Source organism: Epinephelus lanceolatus, chromosome 1 (genome assembly GCF_041903045.1).
Source record: "Epinephelus lanceolatus isolate andai-2023 chromosome 1, ASM4190304v1, whole genome shotgun sequence".
In the NCBI taxonomy this organism is placed as follows: Eukaryota; Metazoa; Chordata; class Actinopteri; order Perciformes; family Serranidae; genus Epinephelus; species Epinephelus lanceolatus.
Genome location: NC_135734.1, coordinates 38,270,166 through 38,292,537, shown reverse-complemented (window position 1 = coordinate 38,292,537; position 22,372 = coordinate 38,270,166). Strand labels below are relative to the sequence as shown.

The 22,372-nt window shown below is 39.5% G+C and overlaps 1 protein-coding gene across 9 annotated transcripts in view; it reads right to left on the bottom strand.

Moving 5' to 3' along the window:
• Positions 1-18,255, bottom strand: part of tead3b (TEA domain family member 3 b) — a 43,007-nt gene extending 24,752 nt beyond the window's left edge. For 5 of the 9 annotated variants that reach the window (XM_033626744.2, XM_033626746.2, XM_033626747.2 and 2 more), the window contains exons 1-3: positions 18,082-18,254; positions 17,588-17,735; positions 15-269 (exon numbers count right to left, since the gene is read on the bottom strand). In XM_033626744.2, coding sequence (XP_033482635.1) covers positions 15-21 — 7 coding nt within the window. In that variant the 5' untranslated portion in view covers positions 22-269; positions 17,588-17,735; positions 18,082-18,254. Of the gene's footprint in view, positions 1-14; positions 270-13,822; positions 14,525-17,587; positions 17,736-18,081 lie in introns of those variants that run through there. The other 4 variants (XM_033626742.2, XM_033626743.2, XM_033626745.2 and 1 more) reach the window with 2 other exon arrangements.
• Positions 18,256-22,372: the final 4,117 nt, after the last annotated feature.

The window sequence follows — 22,372 nt, the reverse complement described above, 5'->3', positions numbered from 1 at the left end:
CCCAGCGTACTCACCATACATCTTGCCCTCATCTGACAGGATGATTTTCCTCCTGCCGCAGGGAGGGTAAATGGCGAGGGCCTCCTGGAAGCTCTGCTCGATGTCCGGGCTCCACACGCCCTCGGCGTCTCCGTCAATGGTCTTGTCCTCATTGTCCCCGTCCAGCCCATCTTCTGGGCTACCGTTGGCGCTCCACTCGTTGGACGCAATGGTGGCGGCTCCCCCTGGGCCCGACCCCGAGCCCCAAAATCAAAGGATCTGTGGGAGACCTGTGAAATGAAGACATAAATTGCTTAATTTGTGTGGTGCAACTTCAGCAATGTTTATAATCTTCAAGGAGCTCTGTGAGAAATTCAGAGCGTATGTGTCGTCTGGAAACAGTTCCCACGATGGAAGTGGCTGAGCCGGCGGCTAGCAGCAAACAGTGCTAACTCCATAAATAGCAACAGTGCTAAAAGAGCTAACCGTGTAAACAGGGGAGAACAGGAGGGTGGTGGGTGCTATACTTCCGCAACAACGCTGACCTGATATTAGCTGTAACCTCTGAATGAGCACTGTGCCAAGCGGCATTGATGAGCTAGCCAACAGGACACACATGCAGGGACTCACGTGCACTAACATGCATGCATTGCCGGACCGGCTTCTCACAACAAACCACAGAGAAGCTCGAATTACAACACACATACAGAGGCAGAATGACTTCATTCTCTGCTCAGGATGCCCTCACTCCACTATATCTTTACATCATAGAAGTGGTTTGCTGCTATATTAACGCTCTGAATGTTGCACACAGAATGTTTAATCATAAATACACAACATGTGAAACTGAAACAGTGTTTACAGCTTGAAACACAGGCGGTTCAGTCTTCTTTACCAAGAAAAGTGTAATGATTTCTTATTATCGACAAATCCCATGACACCAAATCAACAATTACTGACAAATGACGTCTGTGCAGCCGAAGCCTGAAATAGCTTATGTGCTACAGAGCCCTATTGTTGTCTAATAACATTTAAAAACTCATCAGCGAGCAACATCGTTGCAGTCTGTGTCATGTTTGGTAACTATAAGCCTGGGCACTGTGAGTAAATCCAACACACACTCTCCTGGTGATGTAAATACTTACATCACCATCAAATCTGTATTAATCCGCAGCTGTAAATAGTCCCCAACAAATGTGCTATTTACTCCTGTTTGAGAAACGTTTGCTAAAAACGACAGCACCCAGCTGCTCTAGGAAGTCACTTAGTCTTATTTAAGAATGAAACTTTATATTTGTGACCTATTTTTAAGGATTTATGTCTTGAGAGGGAATGAATGAGCCACAGAGTAAGATTCAGTATTAAGAGACACACTGACGTACTGTTGGTTTTGTTCTATTCATGGAATTTGCTGCCAATAACAAAAATCACCAACCTTGACTGTAAAACAATCCCCACCACGTTACAAGTGTGCTGTAATCAGCCATCATTTCACATTTACCACAAGAACACTTCTCTGCTTAAACCCCAATATTAACAGCTTTGTAATACTAGAGAATCAGATGCTATGAGGTTATTTTTAGACCAAAGAAATGATCCAAAATATTATATCAATTTGATCTACTTTTCCTTAACAAAGTAAAAAATGTGGGTCATATGATGCTGCCTGACAAACAAATCCATTACATGAAGAAAACATCCTTTATCTTGTATGGAGGAACTCAGCCGAGGCTTTTTGATGTTTTTGCTGAATGTTTCATGAATCTCGGAAATAATTTTCTTTTCACTGCCGCTTTTTCTTCATGTTAAAGGAATACTTCACCCCCCAAATGAAAATTTGTATATAAGATACTCACCCCCTGTTACCTTGACTTCTTGAGAAAAACTTTGTTTTTGTTGCATGTCTCACCATTAAACAGAGAATCCAAAAAAAGGTGAAAATCCTTTGTGAACTGAGGTCATGGGGGTCCACGTTTAACAACAGCAAAACTAGATTAAAACATCTGTTAACAAACTCCCACACAACTCGTGCAGTATAATCCAAGTCACATTTATCCAGTCGTATGCTCAGAGCTTCCAAAACACATAAAACGTTACTATTTCAAACACAGCACAAACAGCCTGTGCTGTGCTGAAGTGTTCTACGTCGTAAGGTTTTAGCGGAAAATGCACGTGTTTGGGAAGTTCTGAGCACATGACTGGATAAATGTGATTTGAATTTTACTGCATGAGCTGTGCGAGGGTTTGTAAACAGATGTTTTGATATAGTTTTGCTCCATTTTTTGGATTCTTCAGTCACTGTAAAGGCATGCCAGAAATACACAATTTGAACACAAATTCAACATAATACAAGGTGAGCACTCAACAGCTTCTTTATTTTTTTTTACTTGTTTTGAATTTATGATGCAACGCTGCTGAAATTCACAAGCAAATTTCAACAGGATGCCTACTGGATCAATACTACACAGAAGAACATGGATTTGATTAAACTAAATTATGTGTACAACCTGATTAACAGCTTTCATACTGTGCGAGCTTAATCCCTGCTAAATTTGTCAAATGTTTTTCTTTAGAAATATACATAAAGTGAATTATGTTTGTGGCTGCAGACGAGGCCAAGAGCTGTTTGAGTTCACGTTAAGCATAATGGGACTTGAGTAAGGAAATGTCATTCATCTATAGGTCACCACTTTGGCTTTCTTTGACATTTTCTTTATTGCAGTCGTTAAATTTGTATGAATAAACAATGCTGACCGTAATTATTACTATAATTTCCTCGATTTTATTCCTCTGAAATGGCCAAATGAATTCAAGATATTCCATAAAACGAAGTTTAAAGACCTCACTAATCAGCGCTGGCCTCAAAGAATTCTTGTGGTCTGGGAACTGTGTCCCAGTGTGGTTGGCTTATGGCTGACTGCAGGCAAAGATCTTAAGTATTTTTCAAGCTGCCTTTTCAGCATCGTATTGTTTCTGAGATGGAAGTCTATGAGGTAACCACGATCCTCCCATGATGCTTGTGTTTCTGCTTTAGCATTTCTGCAGATGCTGACAAAAAAGAAAGTATAACAGATAAATACAGGGAGATATATTATATTGACATTTAGAGTTTATGTGATAGAACGTTAAAAGAGTATGTTACATTATCTGTTTTCAGCTGGTTTTCCCCATTATGAGCCAGATCGTACCTCTTTTATGAGCTTCTGCACAGCAAGGGAGTCAAATATTAACTGTATTATTTCTGCAACATAAAAATCAACCCAGAAATTAAGTTTCAGTCTTGAAATGTGATTTGTACTTCTAACTTTATTTGGAAAAATAATATCAAATGTATGAAAATGTCACTGATAATCAGTGACACTCTTTTTCTCAAGACCACATACATCTGTTTGATTATTCAGTGGATATTTACACCAACACGATGCAGCCAAGAAGTTGTTTCATCTAGATATATTCATGATGATGATAGCCGTGACATATAGCCTCCCCCTTCTCCTTTTATCTCTCAGTATTTAGAAAGATTCACACTTAATAACCGCTAACCACAAACTGGTGAAAAAGCAGAAGCGGAGGATTAGTGACGCTTCCTTTCTCTTCCAAACATCACATAACAGGAATTAAAAAAGATCAAAGGCAAGTAGATCAGTTATACAGTAGTCACGCATAGCCAGACCTACTGAAACTCAGGCTGTTCATGCGCTGGAGAAAGGTCTGGCTGAACCTACCATAATTCTGGGTTAAGGGGAAAAAAATGCCCTGGGTTGTTTGTATTTATATGAACCAATCACAATCATTTTGGGCGGCGCTTACGCCAGGATGCAGCAATGGTGCTCTTGCAAAATACTGCTGGGTGAGATCTTGTTTGGTAGAACGCTTGCAGTGTGGATGCGAGCCCTGGTGTTTAAATGTCTAAATCCCTTCTAGAGCAGCAACGATGATTCAATTAGTTGTCAAATATGAAATTTATCGCCAACAAATTTGATAATTGATGAATCAGTTTAAGTAGTTTTTTTAAGAAAAAAGTTTTTCTGGGTTTCTTTACTCCTCTTTGACGGCAAGATGAGTATCTTTGGGTTGTGGACAAAACAATTGGAGGACCTCATCTTGGATTTTAGGAGGCACTGACAGACGTTTTCTGACATTTTATAGACCAAACAACTAATCGATTAGCTGAGAAAATAATCAACTAATTAATCAACAATGGGAATAATTGTTGCAGCCCTAATCCCTGCAACAGAAAACGCCACATAAAACATTTAAGAAGTTTTATTGAGTAGCTTTCGTAACTCAGAGGTTGTTGCTTTTGTTGTGGAGTGTGTGTACGTGTGGCGATAGGTACTCAAAACTCGTGTCATGTAGTGAGGGTGATTTAAAAAGAACAAAAAATGGTGATAAGCAGATAATGGAGGGGATAAGCCACTGGCAGCTCTGCACCCAGAATCTTCATCCTGTGAGCCAGACTAGTTCTACAGTGATTCAACCGCACGCCACATACAACACGAAATTCACGTACGTCACAGCACTCAAACGAGAGTTTGACAAATATCCACTAGTGAAGCAGCTAATTTTAGCTGAGAGGGCACTGGTTATGGCGAACCCTTTGCAACAGGGTCACGGTGTTAAAACTCAACACTGAAACTGAGCACTCATCAGCAGCTCAAGTGATCCATGACAGTCCTCACAGATCACACGGCTGGATCGCTCCCAATGACTGTTAACAACATATGACCAGAGGAAGGGTTAGCTTAATCATAATCTGTACTTGTACTGATACTTTACTGACAAAAAAAAGACAGTGCACCAAAGACAATAATAAAACAAAAACACAGAAATACATCCATTCTTTATTTATTGCTTATCCTATTCAGGGGAGTGGGGGGGCTGGGGCCAGTTCCTACTGAAATATTCTAAGGTAGGGCGCACCCTGGACAGGTCGTCAGACTATCACAAGGTTGACACGTAAAGGCAGTCGATAATGAGAATCAGAGCTGAAACAATGAGTCAGTTTGTCAAAAAAAAAAGCCCAAAAAAATTCAGCTTTCAGCTTCTAAAACTTGAGAATATTCTGCTTTTCTGTGTCTAAAATTAGTGAAGTGAACATCTCTGTGTTTTGTTAGTTGGACAAAAAAGAAATTTATATCAGGGCTGCAACCAACAACTATTACTTTCTTTCTCAATTAATCTGCCTATTATTTTCTTGATTAATGGATTTAAAAAATACCTCTTATAATTTCCAACACCACATTATGACGTATTCAGATGTCTTGTTTTAAGGTTTAATCAACAGTCCAAAACACAAAGATATTCACTTTACAATCATGGAGGGCTGCACGACATGCAAAAAAATAAAATATTATTGGGACTGGACGTTTTTGCATTTCATTTTCACTGAAACAATAAAAATAAAAATTATGACGATGAGGATTTTTGCTGGGGTTTGCACCAAACAAGCGTGTTCCCTGACATCTGGAATATGATTTGTAGGCCGGGGCATCTCTGTAGCACCACGATGCTTAATTTATAATCGTATGTTGTGACATTTATCTTCATCAAAAAGTTCCAGTTTCTGCAATTTGGGTATTGCACTTGGTCAAATTGCAATTTTTGATAATATTTCAATTAATTGTGCAGCCCTACTACTGTGTATAACAAAGAAAATAACTAAAGACATGTATTCAAAATAGTTGCAATAGTTTAAACTAATCATTTCACCTCAAATTTAAATATGTCACTTCTGACTCTAGAACACTGTGATAGGCATTTTTCCTTATCTCACTGTCTGTCAGCAGCCTGTGTAGTGAATTAAAAGCTGAAACATTTACATCTGTTAACATCAACACTAGTGTGACTCTTAAACACTGATTTCTATCTCAGCCTCATGTGCAGCAGATGCAGTTTGTGCGGCCTGGTGTTAAAGCGTCTCTGAGGCAGCCTGAAGTATTTCATTAATGACTGCACAGGTGCTTCGGGGCAGCAGCTTCAGCAGAGCTGGGGCAATAATCAAAGACTGGTGGCACAGTGAGGGAGGGGGGGTGAGGGGCGAGGGGCAGCCACTCTATTGTTTACCTCTAATTATAGCAGAGAAAACACTGCAAACCTCCTCCGTACTGCGAGCTAGCTGTGAAGAGCACCAAACGCCGGTCTGTGTAACGCGCAGATCAGGCGACCTCGATGGAGCTCCGAGTACTCGCAGGAGAGTGTTCGAGTGAGGTGCGGGGAAAAGAGAGGCTCTTCACTGAGAGAGGGGCCTGAATTCCAGACATGTCCTTATTAAGAAAGGGCTGCGAGTGCTCACTGTTTCTCCTCCTGCCTCCCTTGTGTCAACCCAACGCCCTCCCTCCCTCCTCTGCCACCCCCTCAACCCCCCCCTCCACCCAGCGCTCAGAACGTCTCTACCCAAATAAGGACAGGAGACCAGGGGATGCGTGTGTATGGGAGGAGTGGGTGGTGGGTGGGTTGGTTGGTTGGTTGGAGAGCAGAGGGGGGAAAGGGGGTGTGTATGCGGGGTGGGGGTGTTGTCCAATTTAGGCGTCCACTTTGGGGTCTGGAAAACAGTGGGATTGTTCCAGCTGGAATGCAACATCAGCAGTGAACACGCTCAGAGCTCAGACTAGAGGCAGGGCATTGTCAGTGGAGCCGTTTTTCAACACATCCACTGGTGGAGTCACAGGATTTCAAATCTGGACAATAGTCGTGAGTTTGTGATGAAAGTGAGCGGTAAATAAAGTTACAAGGACAGTTTTATGGACTCTAATGTAACAGCTAGTTTGGCTCAAGAGGGAGAGCTTTGGGATTCGGTTCTCCAACACGATTTACTGCCAGCACGTCACTTTGAAAAGAAAAGCTGTTGTGATTAACAGATTGATTACATTAGAGCAGATGTCATAAACACACTGCGTTGTCCCTTTGAGTCAAGTTTGGGTGAGAAGCTCCACAACACAGTAATGACTCACACTTAGAAAGAAAACCAAAGTAGAACAGACATTCCCATTCAAGTCAGCGGAGCAGGGTGGTCAGAGCGGCGGCCATTTTTTTTATGTGTACCACTGCCAGTTCAACCGTTGTAGCAGCCTAACTTCCATATAAACAAACCAACTTGTGGCAAATGGCAAGTTTTTCAGAAATGACCAAATGAGCAGTGGAGTAGTAATGTTATGTTTTCAAATGAGCAATCCGCTGACACAGGGAGAACATGCAAACTGTTTGGAGTTTGCATGTTCTCCCCGTGTCAGCGTGGGTTTTCTCCGGGTTCCTCCCACAGTCCAAAGACGGGTAATTGGTGACTCTAAATCGTCCGTAGGTGTGAGTGCTAGCATGAATGGTTGTCTGTCTCTATGTGTCAGCCCTGTGACAGTCTGGAGACCTGTCCAGGGTGTACCCTGCCTCTCGCCCAATGTCAGCTGGAATAGGCTCCAGCCCCCTGTGACCCTGTAGGATAAGAGGTTACAGAATATGAATGAATGAGTACTTTAAAATACCTGTTTCCTTTGTTGCCATTAATAGCATGTTTGTTGAAACATGATGTAACGTTACTGTAGCTGCCTCTGAAGACCATGGGGATACGCAGCGTGCAGATCAGCATATTTTGACATCTAACTCAGTATATTCAGGGTTTGCTTCAACCAAACCTGAGTTGGTGATTGTTGGAACAGTGGAATAACTAACTGACCAACTAACAAGACTAACTATGACGGTCCTGGTGACTTCTATTTTGTTTCTGTCCAAGTTTAAATGTAGCGCTTCCAGTGAGTTAACAAGGTAGTCAAGCTAACGTTGTCTTAGTTTGGAGTTCTGAAAACCAGTGAGTGTGACACTTTACAGCCCCAATGATGTATGTGGTCACCATAACAACTGACAACAATCACCATTTTCTTATTTTGTATTGGTCAAATGACCACAGTACAGCAAACAGTTCAAAGTCCTTTCTATTCATTCTATTTCTGTGGAATTACACAACAAATTAAACTGCACATACATGGAGCCGCGCACAGGAACACCAGTAGCTTGAAATACAAACAGGCGATTAATTGATTGACAGGAAATAAATCTGCAACAAGGCATGAGCTGAGGGGGGATTAAATCGGAACCGTTGAAACAAGTTGTAGGAAGCCTCTGCAAGTAATTGGTTGCTGGCAGACACTCTGTGCTGCAATAAAATGGTTAATCAGCAGTGCCGTGGACTGTAGAGCCGATGCGCTGCTGGTTCTTTTTACTGATAACCTACATTTACCAACAACAAAAAGACTACATTTAGCACCAAAGAAATATGTTAAAAAAAAAAAACAAAAACGAATATCGAATACCAAATTTTCATAACGAATACCTACCCATAGAAACGAATATTCAAATATCCGAATATTTGGGTACAGCCCTATTATCCTGATAATGGAAATTCACCACAATCAACTTATTGTGTGTTTTTTTGATCCGCGATAACAGTGCATATCATCCAATTCTTATCTGAAAGTGTTCTGATAATCTGTTGATGGTTTAAGTCTTTTTCAGCCTCTCTTTTGTGAGGATTTGCTGCTTGTCTCATTTTAATGTGATGACTTTAGGTTTTAGGCTGACGGTCAAACAAAAACAGAAACTGATGACACATATCAGCCCAGCAGCAAACTGTGATGGGAACTTTATTTTGTAATATTTTACAAACCCAAATAAGTAATGGATTAATCGAGGAAATAATCTCCAGATTGATGGATAATGAAAACAATTGTTAGCTGTGGGCCTCGTCCAAAGCCCAAACCTGTGTGTGAGACTCCTTCATGCTGGTACCAGATGGGAGAGTTTGTTGAAGGATCTGAATGACACGCTGCTTTCACATTTAACACAAAATCAGGAGGCAGGAGGGACACACCTCCCCTCCTGCTTTCTGGGAGTCAGGCCATGAGACCAACATGCTACGGAATTCCAATGTGCAGCAGGAATAACGCTGCAAAGCTATGCGCCTCGCACGTTCATTCAAACAGCACCATTCATACACCACAATCCCTCTTCCCCAGTTTCCCATCCCTGAACGCAGCGATCACATTGCAGTCTGTTTTCAGCAATCAGCTTATCTCTTAGCTCCCACTCCATCTACGAACCAACGAAGTTTATTGGCACCGCGCTGCCTTTCCTTCTTTCCTTTTTTTCTCTTCTTCTAGACAGGACTGTGTGCAGTGAAATGTCCCAATGAATTCCAGTAATTCTACTGAGTCACTCTGAGGCTGCCGGGTCACACGGAGGAAAGCTGTCGGTATAACCTAAATCAAGGAAGGGATTCCATCGCAGGCATTTGTTTAAGTGTGCCACAGAGTGTAGGAAATCCCTTACAAACACCTACAGGCAGGAAAACAAACAGAGCCTGTGTGACAAGTGGACGGCATGACATTCAGGAGTCGACACAATAACACTTATTCACTCAGAGGGAGCTGAATCTTTTCTCAGATTGCCAGTTTTTATTCCTCAATTTTATCTTCCACTGAACATGAGATCATCTTGGTACTCTCAGATGCACCAACCAGATGGGTTTCTACTTACGCAGTGGAATTCAGAAGACTACAGTGGGGCAAGACCTTGAGTCAAAATTACTCTGTCATGTCTCGAAATTTTTATGGCCTGGTGGCAACATCTTTCCTCCAGTTCGCTGGTGAGAAAGGAACATTCGCCGAACCTCCCGACTTTTAAGACCAAACAGGATGGATCATAGAAATATATCCAGAGACTAAACATCCCACCGTGAGAGCCGTGCGAGCCCATCGAGCTAGGACAGTATTATGAGTATGAAGCATTACAGTCAGGCAGCGTTTGTGTACAGTACGTGACTTGTAAGTTCAAAGTTTGATGCTTCTGCTGTTAATTTCACACTCGCATTATTTATTCCATTCTGAGGATAAGTGTTTCCCAACCTCAACTGTGGTTTCTCAAACAGAAACTAGCTCCTCCTCGCGAGCAAAACAACAGTCAGAGCAACTTTTATTATAATGATGTCAAGACGGCCGGAGCTAGATGCATAAAAACATGACTTGTTGATGTTACTGGTTAAAAATGCTGTAAATACAAAAAGACAACGCAGCAAACAAAAGTCAGGGCAGAAAAATGTCTGGTGCTTTATACATTGTGGAACGGAGCCGGAGCATTAAATGACAACTCAAGAGGCCGGCATGTTTATGCACCTGGTCCATTGGATGTAGTGTCGCATTTGGAGGTCAGCGTTAAACACAAAACTGAAACAAACATTAAGAGTCATTAGAGACCTAATGTTGCTCATGTCGGCATTGTAAATTCTCTACGGTGCTTTTCAAAACAAAGCAGTACATATGAGTACATTCAACGGCTCATCAATCTGGGTCAGTGTATCAATACAATCATCACTGATCCAATATCAGTAATGCAAAACCTCGATCCATATCTTCTCTAAGATATGCCTTTATTTTGAAATTCCCATGGCTTGTCTGTGTCACAGTCTGTCTCATTACCTGTCAGATAACGGCAAGCAGCCAAGAAAAGATGATGAGGATATTCACTCCCCTTTCTGCGATACATCAGCAGTATAGAAATATTTTGAATTTTTAAGAAAAGACGTATCAACAGACAAAGACAAGCAATTTGCAAACAATGCTGTAATTTGATAAAATACTCATATCTCACTCCACTAACTTCTGGCAACATTAGCTTCTCTGTTTTAACAATGTTCGGCTTAAAAAACTCAACCAAGGTTAAAAGTTCACTGTACTTGTCTGTCAGGAGACGTAGTTTTTGGGGGAGTTTTTCCTTATCCACTGTGAGGGTCCAAAGAACAGAGGGATGTCATATGCTGTAAAGCCCTCTGAGGCAAATTGTTATTTATTGGGCTTTATAAATAAAATTGAATTGAATTAAGAAAAAGTATAAATGACACATGTAATTTGTTAAGCTATGAGTAGAAGTAAAGTCTAGGCTAATTTATGTAATGTAAAAGTGCCTAGGCTAATAATGGTGACCAGCAAAAAACAACTGTTTTGCCAATAAACCTTGAAAGTTTGTATTGAACCAAATGTTATACTTTTGTTAAATGCTGTTCTTGTTTTAAGTGTGTTAGTGAAGTCAATTTCAAGTAAACTTAACTGCACTTAACCAGCTGCAGTTCTAATTTATTTTTGCAGCCAAAAGCAAAACAGAAAAGTGTAGCAGCTTCTTCTGTGAGAATTATATATGTACATATATATACATATATATATATATATATATAAGGGATAATGTATAATGAGCCAGTGAATACTGGGAAAATAACTCCCGGCAGGGGGAATAGAACCCCGACGCGCAGCATTACATTATCCCGCTTATTACACGGCTAATTATCAGTTAAATAAATAATTTGAGACAGAATATTGATTAATTATACGATTTTTATTGATTTATAAATTAAATTGGGAGGAGAAAAAAAAAACTGCCAGCAACAGCTGAATCTGCGCTACAATAGCTACAGGGAATAAAGAGAAAATGAAAAGCAGCGTCCCTAGCAACGCTGGGCTACATAACAACGGTCATTACACAGTAATATCAGACCTCTGAATGCTGCGACTGACCAATCAGAATACAGCATTTAATAGAGCCGTGTATATACATATATATATATATATATATATACATACACACATGTACTTGTACTTGTTATATATATATATATATATATATATATATATATATATATATATATATATATATGAGATATATATATATACCTATATATACACACATATATGTATGTATACATATATATGTGTATATATAGATATATATATATATGATCGTCTCATATCAATCGCAGGGCTCTGACCTGAATCAAATCAAAATCATATTGTGGCAGACTTTGTGATATCTGCAAATATCTTATTGTTGTCCAAACAACTAATATTATATTGTATCGTGGTGACACTAATGATTTACAAAAATATTTAGCATGTGTTTTTTTAGGAGATTAAATAATGTAGACTTGTAGATGTAATGGAGCCCTGGTGATAGATTTAAGTCTTCTACTCTTTCTTTAATGCATCATAATCAGAAGAATCTAAAATTGTGCACCAAGTACGTGTGTATTTGCGTTTTCATTTTGGTGCCAGTGTCAAGACAATTCAATAATAGTACAATAAAAGAAAATACAAACTGCATATAGATGAAACTTGCTAACATACACCTGAATTAGAAGATTTTTTCCCCCTCTCCTTTTGGCTCAAATTTGGTCTCCACCAACCACCTGATAGTGACATCTGTCTCTTTAGCTCCTAAATGCTTCACTGTGTTCACCAGCTACTTGCAAACTGTGACTGTCAACTGTTTGGTTTAGTAAGTAGCACACAGCGGCTTTATTGGGAATTTCAACTTAAATAATCCTGATGAGAGGAATCAGTCTGAACTACAACAGTAAAGTTGTGATCGTAAAACCAAAACAATGAGCTGAAAGATGCTAAAATGCAGAGGTCATAATCATCCCAGGAGTCCTTCTTTATGTTACACAGTTATCAAAATTCAAAAATGATGATTACAGCAGCTTACAGATGAGATTTAGAAGTATTACAAAAACTAAACATCTCTTGCTGGTTTTGATTCACACAACTCTTTTACATTATTTCTTCTTATCACAGTAATTTTTTTGGTCATATCACACACAATTATTGAGAAAATCAGAATCCCACTCCTGTCCGTAAGTCTGTACACCCCCGTTACCATGACTCAATTCTACTGACTCATGTCCCAAAGCAGATTGTTAACAGATTCCCTTCAAATCTGTCTCTTCCACTGTCGAGCCATCGAGCCTGTTGTGCTGGTCTCTCCATCACATGTCTACTGGCATAATGTATGTACAGTACCTCCATCTGTTTGTTAACCAATACACTACAGGATTTGTTCCTGTCTTTAAAAATGCAGCCTTTGTTAAGCTGCTGCTCGAGTCGGGACACTTGTTGGCAAAGAACAGACCCCTGCTGGCAGCCGAAAGCCCCCCTGCTTAGCTGAGAGTTAAACACACCTCCACTGAACTTAACATTTATACACAGTAACAAATCCACGGCCACAAACTCCTCCACACGTCTTGTTAATGTTGAGGGGTGCTCACAGATGTCACAGTGAGACCCCCTCCAACACACACCAACAGCCACACAAACACACACTTGACAGGGGAAACAACAGGACTTGGTGGCAGAAGGAGCAGCTGCTCTCTAAGGTCAGATTACAGATAAAGAAAACATTTTAGGTTTGTGGCCAGGAAAGCTGCTCTCTGACAAGAACTGGAGGCGCTGCTTTATTCCTCCTGACACAGAGAAACGCACACATGCACGTTTCACCAAATTGCTGCTTCTAAGAAATTAAAGGTGATAAGCTTGCTAAAGTGTCGGCCTGTCTCTTCAAAGTTTGCAGCCGACACCGCTGCCTCCGTCTACTTATGAAAGCATGAGCCCCATCTCCCAAAAAAAAAAATCAGAGTCACCACCCTCCCCTCTCCTTCCAGTGTCTGTGTTTGGCCCTAATAAATTCTCTCCAGCTCCTCCAATAACTTCCTCCTACTTCCTATCTGGCACGGCGCTCAGGAAACAATCAGAGCTGAGTGAGAGGAGGGCTGGACAGCCAACAGCTCACACGGCAAGAAGGCACAAAGAGAGGCAGAGGGAAAAGTTGAGACAAATGCACACACACACATGAACACACACCACATGCTCCCCTTGTCAAGTCAAACATTTGCAGTTTGATACCAGCTGCATGCCCAAGAAAAACAATAATGTTCGGAGTAGCGTCCTGCACGCAAGAATGAAAATGTGTGAAAGCGATCTGAGCTGGAAGAATCTGACGGACATTTTTCAAACACTTACACCACGAAACTCACCGCGACTGATTCTTATTTGTTGTTTTCTTGTAAACCAATCTCACCGCGTGGAAACAGGCTCCCTCGCTCTGAGGTAAGAGGAGGTTACTGCTTTCCTAAATGAGTCACTGAGCGACTCAGGCGGTTAAATGAGTATCACACGTCGAGCTGGAGCCTGAACATAAGGCCCGATTCATTCATTCATTGTTCTATTTTAACACTGCAGGCTATGTGGTCCACCTTGAATTGTCACACTTTCAGAGAATCAAGTCTGAATCCAGCTGAAGAGGGAAAGACTGACAAAACGGAGCCAGTGCGCCAGAATGCTTTTCTTTTCCTTTTTTTTTTTTTTTTTTTTTTTTTTTTTTAACAGCCTGAATCAGCATTTTAATCGGAAATTTTCCAGAGAACGCAGCGGAGAAGCCATTCTAGCCTGAATTGGTCATTTTGTGGTGAGGGGAGCGGTTAGAAGCCATAATCTGTGAAACCTTTAAGACATGCATAACTTTGCAGTAGAATGCACCAGTCAATAACTCAGCTAACCATATAAATCGTGGAACAAGGCATTAAAAGCAGTCGTAGCTTTGATCAGGGCCATATAGGGGGATTTTCACAAGGAAAAACGATGATTAGACATTAGAAAAGACTGGAGCAGACAGGAAACTTGTTGCATATGCTCCAACAGGCCCTATCACCTTTAAAATCACTCGGAAACCTGTGTTGTTTTATATTAGGAGCAACCAAACTGAATAACTGCTGCAGGAGAAGATCATCCCCCAACCCAAAACACTCTGAGCAGAGGGATTAAAGGGGTTTCACATGAGTGCCCTTGGGTCACTGGAGCTCCAGCGCGACACACAGGCCCTCACACACACACACACACACACACACACACACACACACACACACACGTCTCTGAAACACCAGACGGGCTCAGTGAGCCTCATGTTATCTATAATGAGGCTGGAGGAGCCACAGACGCTGGCACAGACTTTTCTTTTCTGCGCTCTTCCTCTTCAGAGTACATTTGTGTGGAACATCACTCCTAACAGTTGGTCGCCAGAGAAAGAACAACTAAAACGTTTAGCAACTTGGGGACAGCTGACACAAAGACTACACTGTTCTAGACCACTCCCCGGCTCCTCCCCTGAGCGGTCCGAATAGGAGGCCAGAAAGCTTATCTGTTAAAACCTCATGGTTTGGAGGATATGTAAACATGTGCAGTGCATTAACGCCAATGCAATGTTGATAAATTGCGTTGCTGGGGACTTTGGGAGTGAAGCAATAAGTTTGAAGATATATTTGATTGGCACTTTTGTTGTATCTCTGTAATAAATAGCTCAAAGCACAATATGCTCTTCATCGACACAACTGCACTCTTTAACCCAACCGCTGCGAGTTAGCGTCAGACTGCATATTGTATTCCAGATTGTCATTAATGCCCTTTCTGCTGAGTGCTGCAGGCTTTTCTCTCTAAGGCCCTCTGTGTGCTCACCACGCAGACATAAGTGGTATTTGTTCAGATTCTGGGTTGACAGAGGGGCAAGTGTCCACCATTTGGACGAGCACTTGTGGGTATGGTGCTAAAAAGCAACCAACGTCTGCACAAATGGGCAAAAGCTCATTAGCCGTCCTTCTGTGGGTTTGACACAAACGGGTGAAGCTGCTGCTGACAAACGGTCAACAGACCCACGCCCGGGTGAACACTCTGCCAGAGCAAAGAAAAGATGATACACTTCGGCGCTGGAATCAGCAGAGCGCCACATTTGAGATACCTGCAGCCTCTGACTAAACATATGTTTCAAAAATCAAAAACACCACAGAGGGGATAACAGATTTTTTTTCACCCTCATGGAGAGAACACATGCTCATTAACTCTTCCTTCCGATAAACGGCCCGGAGGAACACAGCTGGGGAGTTAAAAGAGAGAAAACAGCCACTTTAAGGGGATATTACCCCAAGTAATCTAATTGACCTCCATGACATGGGCGAAGCTGTAAAACTTTCCCTTCGCATTTAACTCTCACACACAGCATACATGCTAAATCCACAACGGCTGAGAAACATAAAGTATGTTCAAGGAAGGGGAAAAAAGACCACATTGAGCATTAGGAGGCCTGATGCATTCATGCTGCATGAAAACAATGAAAGGGAATCTGTCGGAGCAGCAGAATGCCTAATCCTTTCCAGATTTACCCATCAGCATCAAAATCTATTATTAGGCATTTTGGCGTGTCTCATTTACCAAGGACACATTGTTTGGTTGTGCTGGTTGCTCGTTTCATTTCAGAACATCACTTCCACATGTTGATAGAAAGCGGTTCTTGAAAAGGGGCTCAAACTGTGGATTTCGCCTCTCGACTGTGACCTAACATGGCCAACGGGAAAAGGGAGATATCTGATTGTCCTCTTTATCAGTGTTGCATCGACAGATTGTGGCATGAAGTCAAACCGCCAGCCTTCAAAAACCTCACCAAAAAGCCTGTCGTATTCACACTCGCAGCCATATGGATTAAAGACAGAGCTGTGAAAACTGCTCCCTCGGCGCAGATTTCCCCACAAACTTGGTGAAAATATTTCAAACACATGTAAAATAAACACTGTGAAAATATCAGGTAAAAAGCAAACAGTAAGAGACAGACAGCAGCTGAACAGAAACCTCAACAGGTTATTCTGCTCGCTGTGACTAACCTGACAGACTGCATTCTGTTGTTCAGCCAAACCTGTTGACTGGCAGTGATTTGAACACTGCAGCTCATCTGACTGTACAAATACTAACATGTCTGAGTTTTTTTTAACATTTTGTAATCAGCCAAAACATTTGTCTATGTCATTAAAAAAAAAGAAGGTTACCCGAGCCTGAACCAACAACTCAGAGCAGGTGTAGCCTGAGGTGGCGCTCACATAATTATACAATTAGCTGGCATACATATCCATGCATCTCAAATCCTCACCTATGAATTATGTACTTAGGGGGACTTTGCAGAGTATCATCGCATGCACTGTTTGTTGGCACGAAAGAAGTACAAAGAAAGAAAGAAAATAGATTTTAAATATCCATTTACGTGCAAAACATTAGTTTTTGGAAATTAAATAAAAAATCAAGGTACTTTTTATCAAAACAAAGGGCCTCATGATTTGTCTTTATACATAAATGTTATTTATTTGGCAGCGTTGAGTCTGTCATTTATTTCTTATGGCTTCAGAATTTCTTATAAATTGACAAAAGTTAAAGATTTAAAAAAAAATTCATGTAGGATTTTTTTGTGATCAGCTAATAAATAAATACAGGAGGCCTCTAAATGTTGGACTAAGGGCAATGATGCAACAGAAATCCTTATTTTTAATTCCTGAGGTGGTTTCAAGCCTGTATCCTGGCTTTAATTTATATTTTTCAATTGTTTGTATATTTGTAAATCTGCTTTATACTTTATATTGTGTTCATAAATAAAGTTTGATTGGAGAATGTGTTTTAAAATTAGTTTGCCAGTCTAAAACTAATGTACAATATGTAAAATTAGTGTCTAAACGAGTATTTCTGTCTTTAAAAGTGATGAAAAAGTAGTAAAATTTAAATATATTTATCAAATTTAAATCCTGTCACTACCAGACAAAAGCAAAAAGAAAGTACATGAAGCTGAATCTTGGTTGAAACTGATTATTTCTCAATATTTTTATTTCTTTGTAAATGTTTCTTTGTCTAATAAATTCATATGTAGTGTTATGTGGCGCACACGAGAACTCCCCGTCATCTAACTCTACTGACAAATCAAGAAGTCGTCCTACCTTGGGGATGCAGGAGCTCCAAACCAGACTGAAGTTGTGTATTCCTCCAAATCGTTTTTGTTTGTCTCTCTCTCTGTACCTGTAGGTAAAACTGTCGGATTCCTCCTGACGAACAAGGCTTCAAGTGTTGTGATGATCCAGGTATGAACTGTGCGAGACACAAAACAAACATATTGGCCCCCACGTCTGTGCTGTCAGAACACAAGCTTTGTGTTTTCTTTTTTAGTATTAGTGTGTGTCAATGAGCGGGGCTACCGGTGGAAATATGATTGCACACAGCCTGTCAAAGATATCCCTGCACACTGGGAAAGTCAAACACAATAGACTATCAATCTGCAAATGTTTTCTTCCCTCCCAACGCAGGGAGCTCCGCGGAAAAATGTAAAAAATGACAATGATCTGAAAACTTCACCGAGACAAGCGGCATGAAAAAACTCAGCCAGGCACAAAAAAGGGCTCTAAACAGAAAGAGGGAACATTAGAGGAGAACTTACCTTTTTTATTCTGCCAGTCACCTTCTTCTCCTCAGTGAGAACAGCTGGTCACTTTAGTTAGTTTCTTATAATTTGGCGCCTTGTTGTTTTCCGTAATATTTCTCAGAGGTTTGACAGTATAAGTGGAATGTTAAGTATGACTTTGGTATGAAATCAACGCACTACACTGGAAAACGAAGGGGGAGGGAAAAAAAGACTTGCAAGGAGGAGCCAGTGGTGCGCGTCAATCAACAGGCTGGGGGGCGGGACTTAACTGCAGGCTCCGCCCACCAAAACTCTGCAGGCTGAGCTGTTGCTTCCTGCTCTGAAACCAGTCTGACAATACACACACACACACTAATATATCAGTGTGAGGTTGGGAAATAACTAAATGCATCACCTAAGCACACAAGAGAAGTTTTGAAATATTGATACTGACATGAATTTTACACTTTTTTTAATCATTCTTAATTTAAACAACACTGTGAAAAGGACTCAGCGTACAGTTACACAAACACAACAATAACAGTGACATACTACAACATGCCTCACAAAGATATAAAAAGACCCACAGATGTCAAGGTTCTTAATCAAAGAGCAGTTTCATAGCTAATTAATTACAATAATAATTCATTCTAAATATATATATATATATATATATATATATATATATATGATAGAAAAAAAAAGTTTGTCTTCTTTTTTTGGGACCTTGCAGACACATTTCCTCATCATAATGTAAAGTCTTCAGAGATATGGTCCATGATTAATCTGCACTAGTCCTTCCAGAATTTCTTGGTGTGAGAACAACAAATATAATTTACATTTAATTTTTATTCACTCTTTAATTCAATTTATAATTTACTCTATTACATTTTTTTTTACACTTTTCCAGTGGTGGAAGCACTCAGATCTTTACTTAAAGGGACAGTTCACCCTCAAAATCAAATGTACATATTTTTACTCTTACCAGTGGTGTTATTCATCAGTCTATATTGTTTTGGTGTGAGTTGCAGAGAAATTGGCCGCCTTCTCTCTAACATAATATAGCTAGATGGCACATGCCTTGTGGTGCAAAAAGCACCAAAATAATAAAAAATAAAATAAAATTTAAAAAATAAATTTTAAAAAAGCAAAATAAAATAAAACAAAATTAAATTAAATTATATTAAATACATCTGAAAACTCAACAGCAATGTCTCTTTCCAGAAATCATGACCCGGTTACTAAAGATAATCCACAGACCTTGTTGTGAGCAGTTTCATGTAGGAACTACTTTCTTTCTACCAAACTACACCTGCCAACTGTATCACGACACAAAAGGAAACTATAAAAAAGTAAAAGTCATGCATTCAAAATTTTACTTTGGTAAAAGTACAAAAATGTTTCTCTCAAATTCAAGATGGCGCTCCCCTGTGTGTAACGGTGGGGAGCTCTTAGAGTCAAACTTTTGTTACTTTCCTATTTATTATACTTTGCTGGGTGCACTTTATTTTTTACTCTTTATTACTTGTCTTGACTGTATTTTTTGCACAAGAATTCCTATGTTCCTAGACTACGTGCAGGCGTACAAGTGGCAAATAAAGTTATCTTATGTTATCTTAGTTTTCTTGAAGTACCAAAAGTCAGATAAATGTGAAGTAAAACGTACAATATTATAAATACTCAAGTACCTTGAAAAATGTACTTAACTAGAGTACTCTAGTAAATGGGCTTAGTTACTTTCATCACTGCACTCTTCTTACACTGTGCAGCCAAACAGTGTTTAAAACTGTAGATTATAATGGAGATCCCAGTTTCCAAACATACCAAATATGTCAGGCTGAATTTGGAGGAATGTGTATGAAAGGCAGTGGTCGAATAAGTACTGAGATTCTTTACTTAAATACAGTAGGAATAAATAATACAACAGTGTTAACATTTTTCAATTTCAACCATAAGTCTTGCACTCAAATATTCCCTTAAGTAAAAGTTTTATCTGCGGATTCTTTGAGCACTGATGCTGAATAGTCCCTCGCAGTTTTATATAATCATATAGATCACATTACTGTATTTTTTTTTTTATTAATGCATAAGCGTATTAGCTGTATTTTTATCATGTAGCTGATCAAGGTGAAGGTTATTTTACCTACTTTACATTTTACTGGCTAGTTTCCATCAATAACACCACACCTTTTATGTCAAACATTAGTAATGTAGCCATAACTGTCAAATAGTGGCTGAAAAAGTAAAATATCTGCCTCTGAAATGTGGAGTTGAAGTATAAAGTAGCATTAAATGTGAATACAGTTACCTTAAAAGTGTACTTAAATACAGTACTTGAATAAATAGACTTAGAAAATCTTTATTCCATCACTGATAAAATGATGCACAAGACATCGAGCCAAGTTACAGGCCTCCAAATCTACGCCCACATCTCAGATGTGCTCAGTGATTAAAAAACTAAAATTAAATGGTAATTAAGTCAGATTCTACGGCTACATGGCTTCTGAAGTATTTACATTTGATGAAGTGATGCAGCATTAAAAAGACACTCAGTGTAAACATCCTATAGCTTCAATAAAATACTGGAACACACTGATGACGAACATAAACGTGATTCTGTCAGTGTGGTTTAACATAATTTTCCCAACCTTAAAGCTATTTAAATGTAAATAAAGGGTCAAAATTGTAAGTTTAGAGGTGATCTGGGGTGCACATACTTATTACTTTCTAAGATTTGAAGAAGTGCTTTGCTGCAGGTCAAAACAAAAGTCAACATTGGTCAAACACAGACGCATCAAGGTTTCTATTACATACAGGAGGAGGTGCCTAAAAGGAATGAAAACTCTTTCATCCCTCTGTCAGTGGGGAATGAGGGGCGGTGCTGCACGTATTTGACTTCACTTAATGTCTGTTTCTGCAATATGTATTTTTATTTGACAGTCTTTATGTCCAACACATTTCCCTGGTGACAATTTAAGTGATCTTAAATCATTAAGACTGCTTAAATATCTTAATAATTAAGCACTTTAAAAGTAATCATCGGTCACAAAGGTGACTCACCTGTATTACTTAAGGACACTGTAATTCATAACCAATTGCACACTTGTTAGCAATTTGCACATATTTTACACCCTCTACCTCATTTCTCACCATGTTGAGTATAGAACTGAGCTTCTTTTTTACTCCTGCAATTTTGATATTGTTATTTTATTCCTGTATATTTGTCTTATATATTTAACATTTTAGTACTACTTATTTTTCTATATATTTTTCTATTTCTATATTCTTATATATTTTATTGTGATCTGTTTTTGTGTTCTCGTATTTACATGTATATTACTGTCCACATACTGTTTGATCATTTGCTGCTGTAACAGAAGAATTTCCCAGTTTGGGATTAATAAAGTTCTATCTATCTATCTATCTATCTATCTATGTATCTATCTATCTATCTATCTATCTATCTAATTTTAGTGTGACTGTATGACTCCATACTGGGATTTTTTTAGGATTCTTATATTAAACATAAATATTAAAAAAAACCTCAGCATTCTAGTTTTGCTGTGATATAAAAAGCCTGTAATAATTATAAATGTACATGGTAAGTTTATGTTTTAAAATAGAAAATCAAAACTGTAGTTAGAGGAATACTTTGAAGTTAGTAATTTACCAAATGAGGTGTAAAAAACCTGCAATAAATCAAAAAAAGATGAGTCAATCACACTTTATCATACTGTTCTTGCCAGTACCATATAAATACACTGCATGTACAGACAATAGTTGTAGACAATAATTGTTTTCAGTGAATAATTCAGAGGGAATAATGGTGAGTCTTGTGCTGCTTTTCTCCTTCTCTTTCTCCAAGGGCCAATTCATGGAGATAAAGATCTTTTAACAATTAAGAATGCGTATATGACTGTAAACAATACAAACGTGAACACATGTCCATCAGCAACAGCTCCTTCTGTTGGTCAGCAGCATAGTTGCAACATTACAACAGTATAAATTCATCCTCCTCTGAGACACTAAAACAGCTGCTGTAACGTGCAGATGGCGTGAACATGACTCACTCGTAGATGCACTTATTGAATTAGCATTTAAGAATGACAACAGTAATCTTGGCAGTTGTTTGGCTGGAAGTCACGTAACAGAAAAAAAAGACAATGAGGGAAGAAGAACTCACCTTGCAGCATCTGTCCAGAAGAGCTGCCAGCTTCAGGCTTCATTTAATCTGCGAGTCTGGACAACTGCCTGAGCAGGTTCAGGCAGAATACACACCTCTCACTTACTCTCAAGGCCCTCGCCACAAACAGGTTTTTCACCCTGA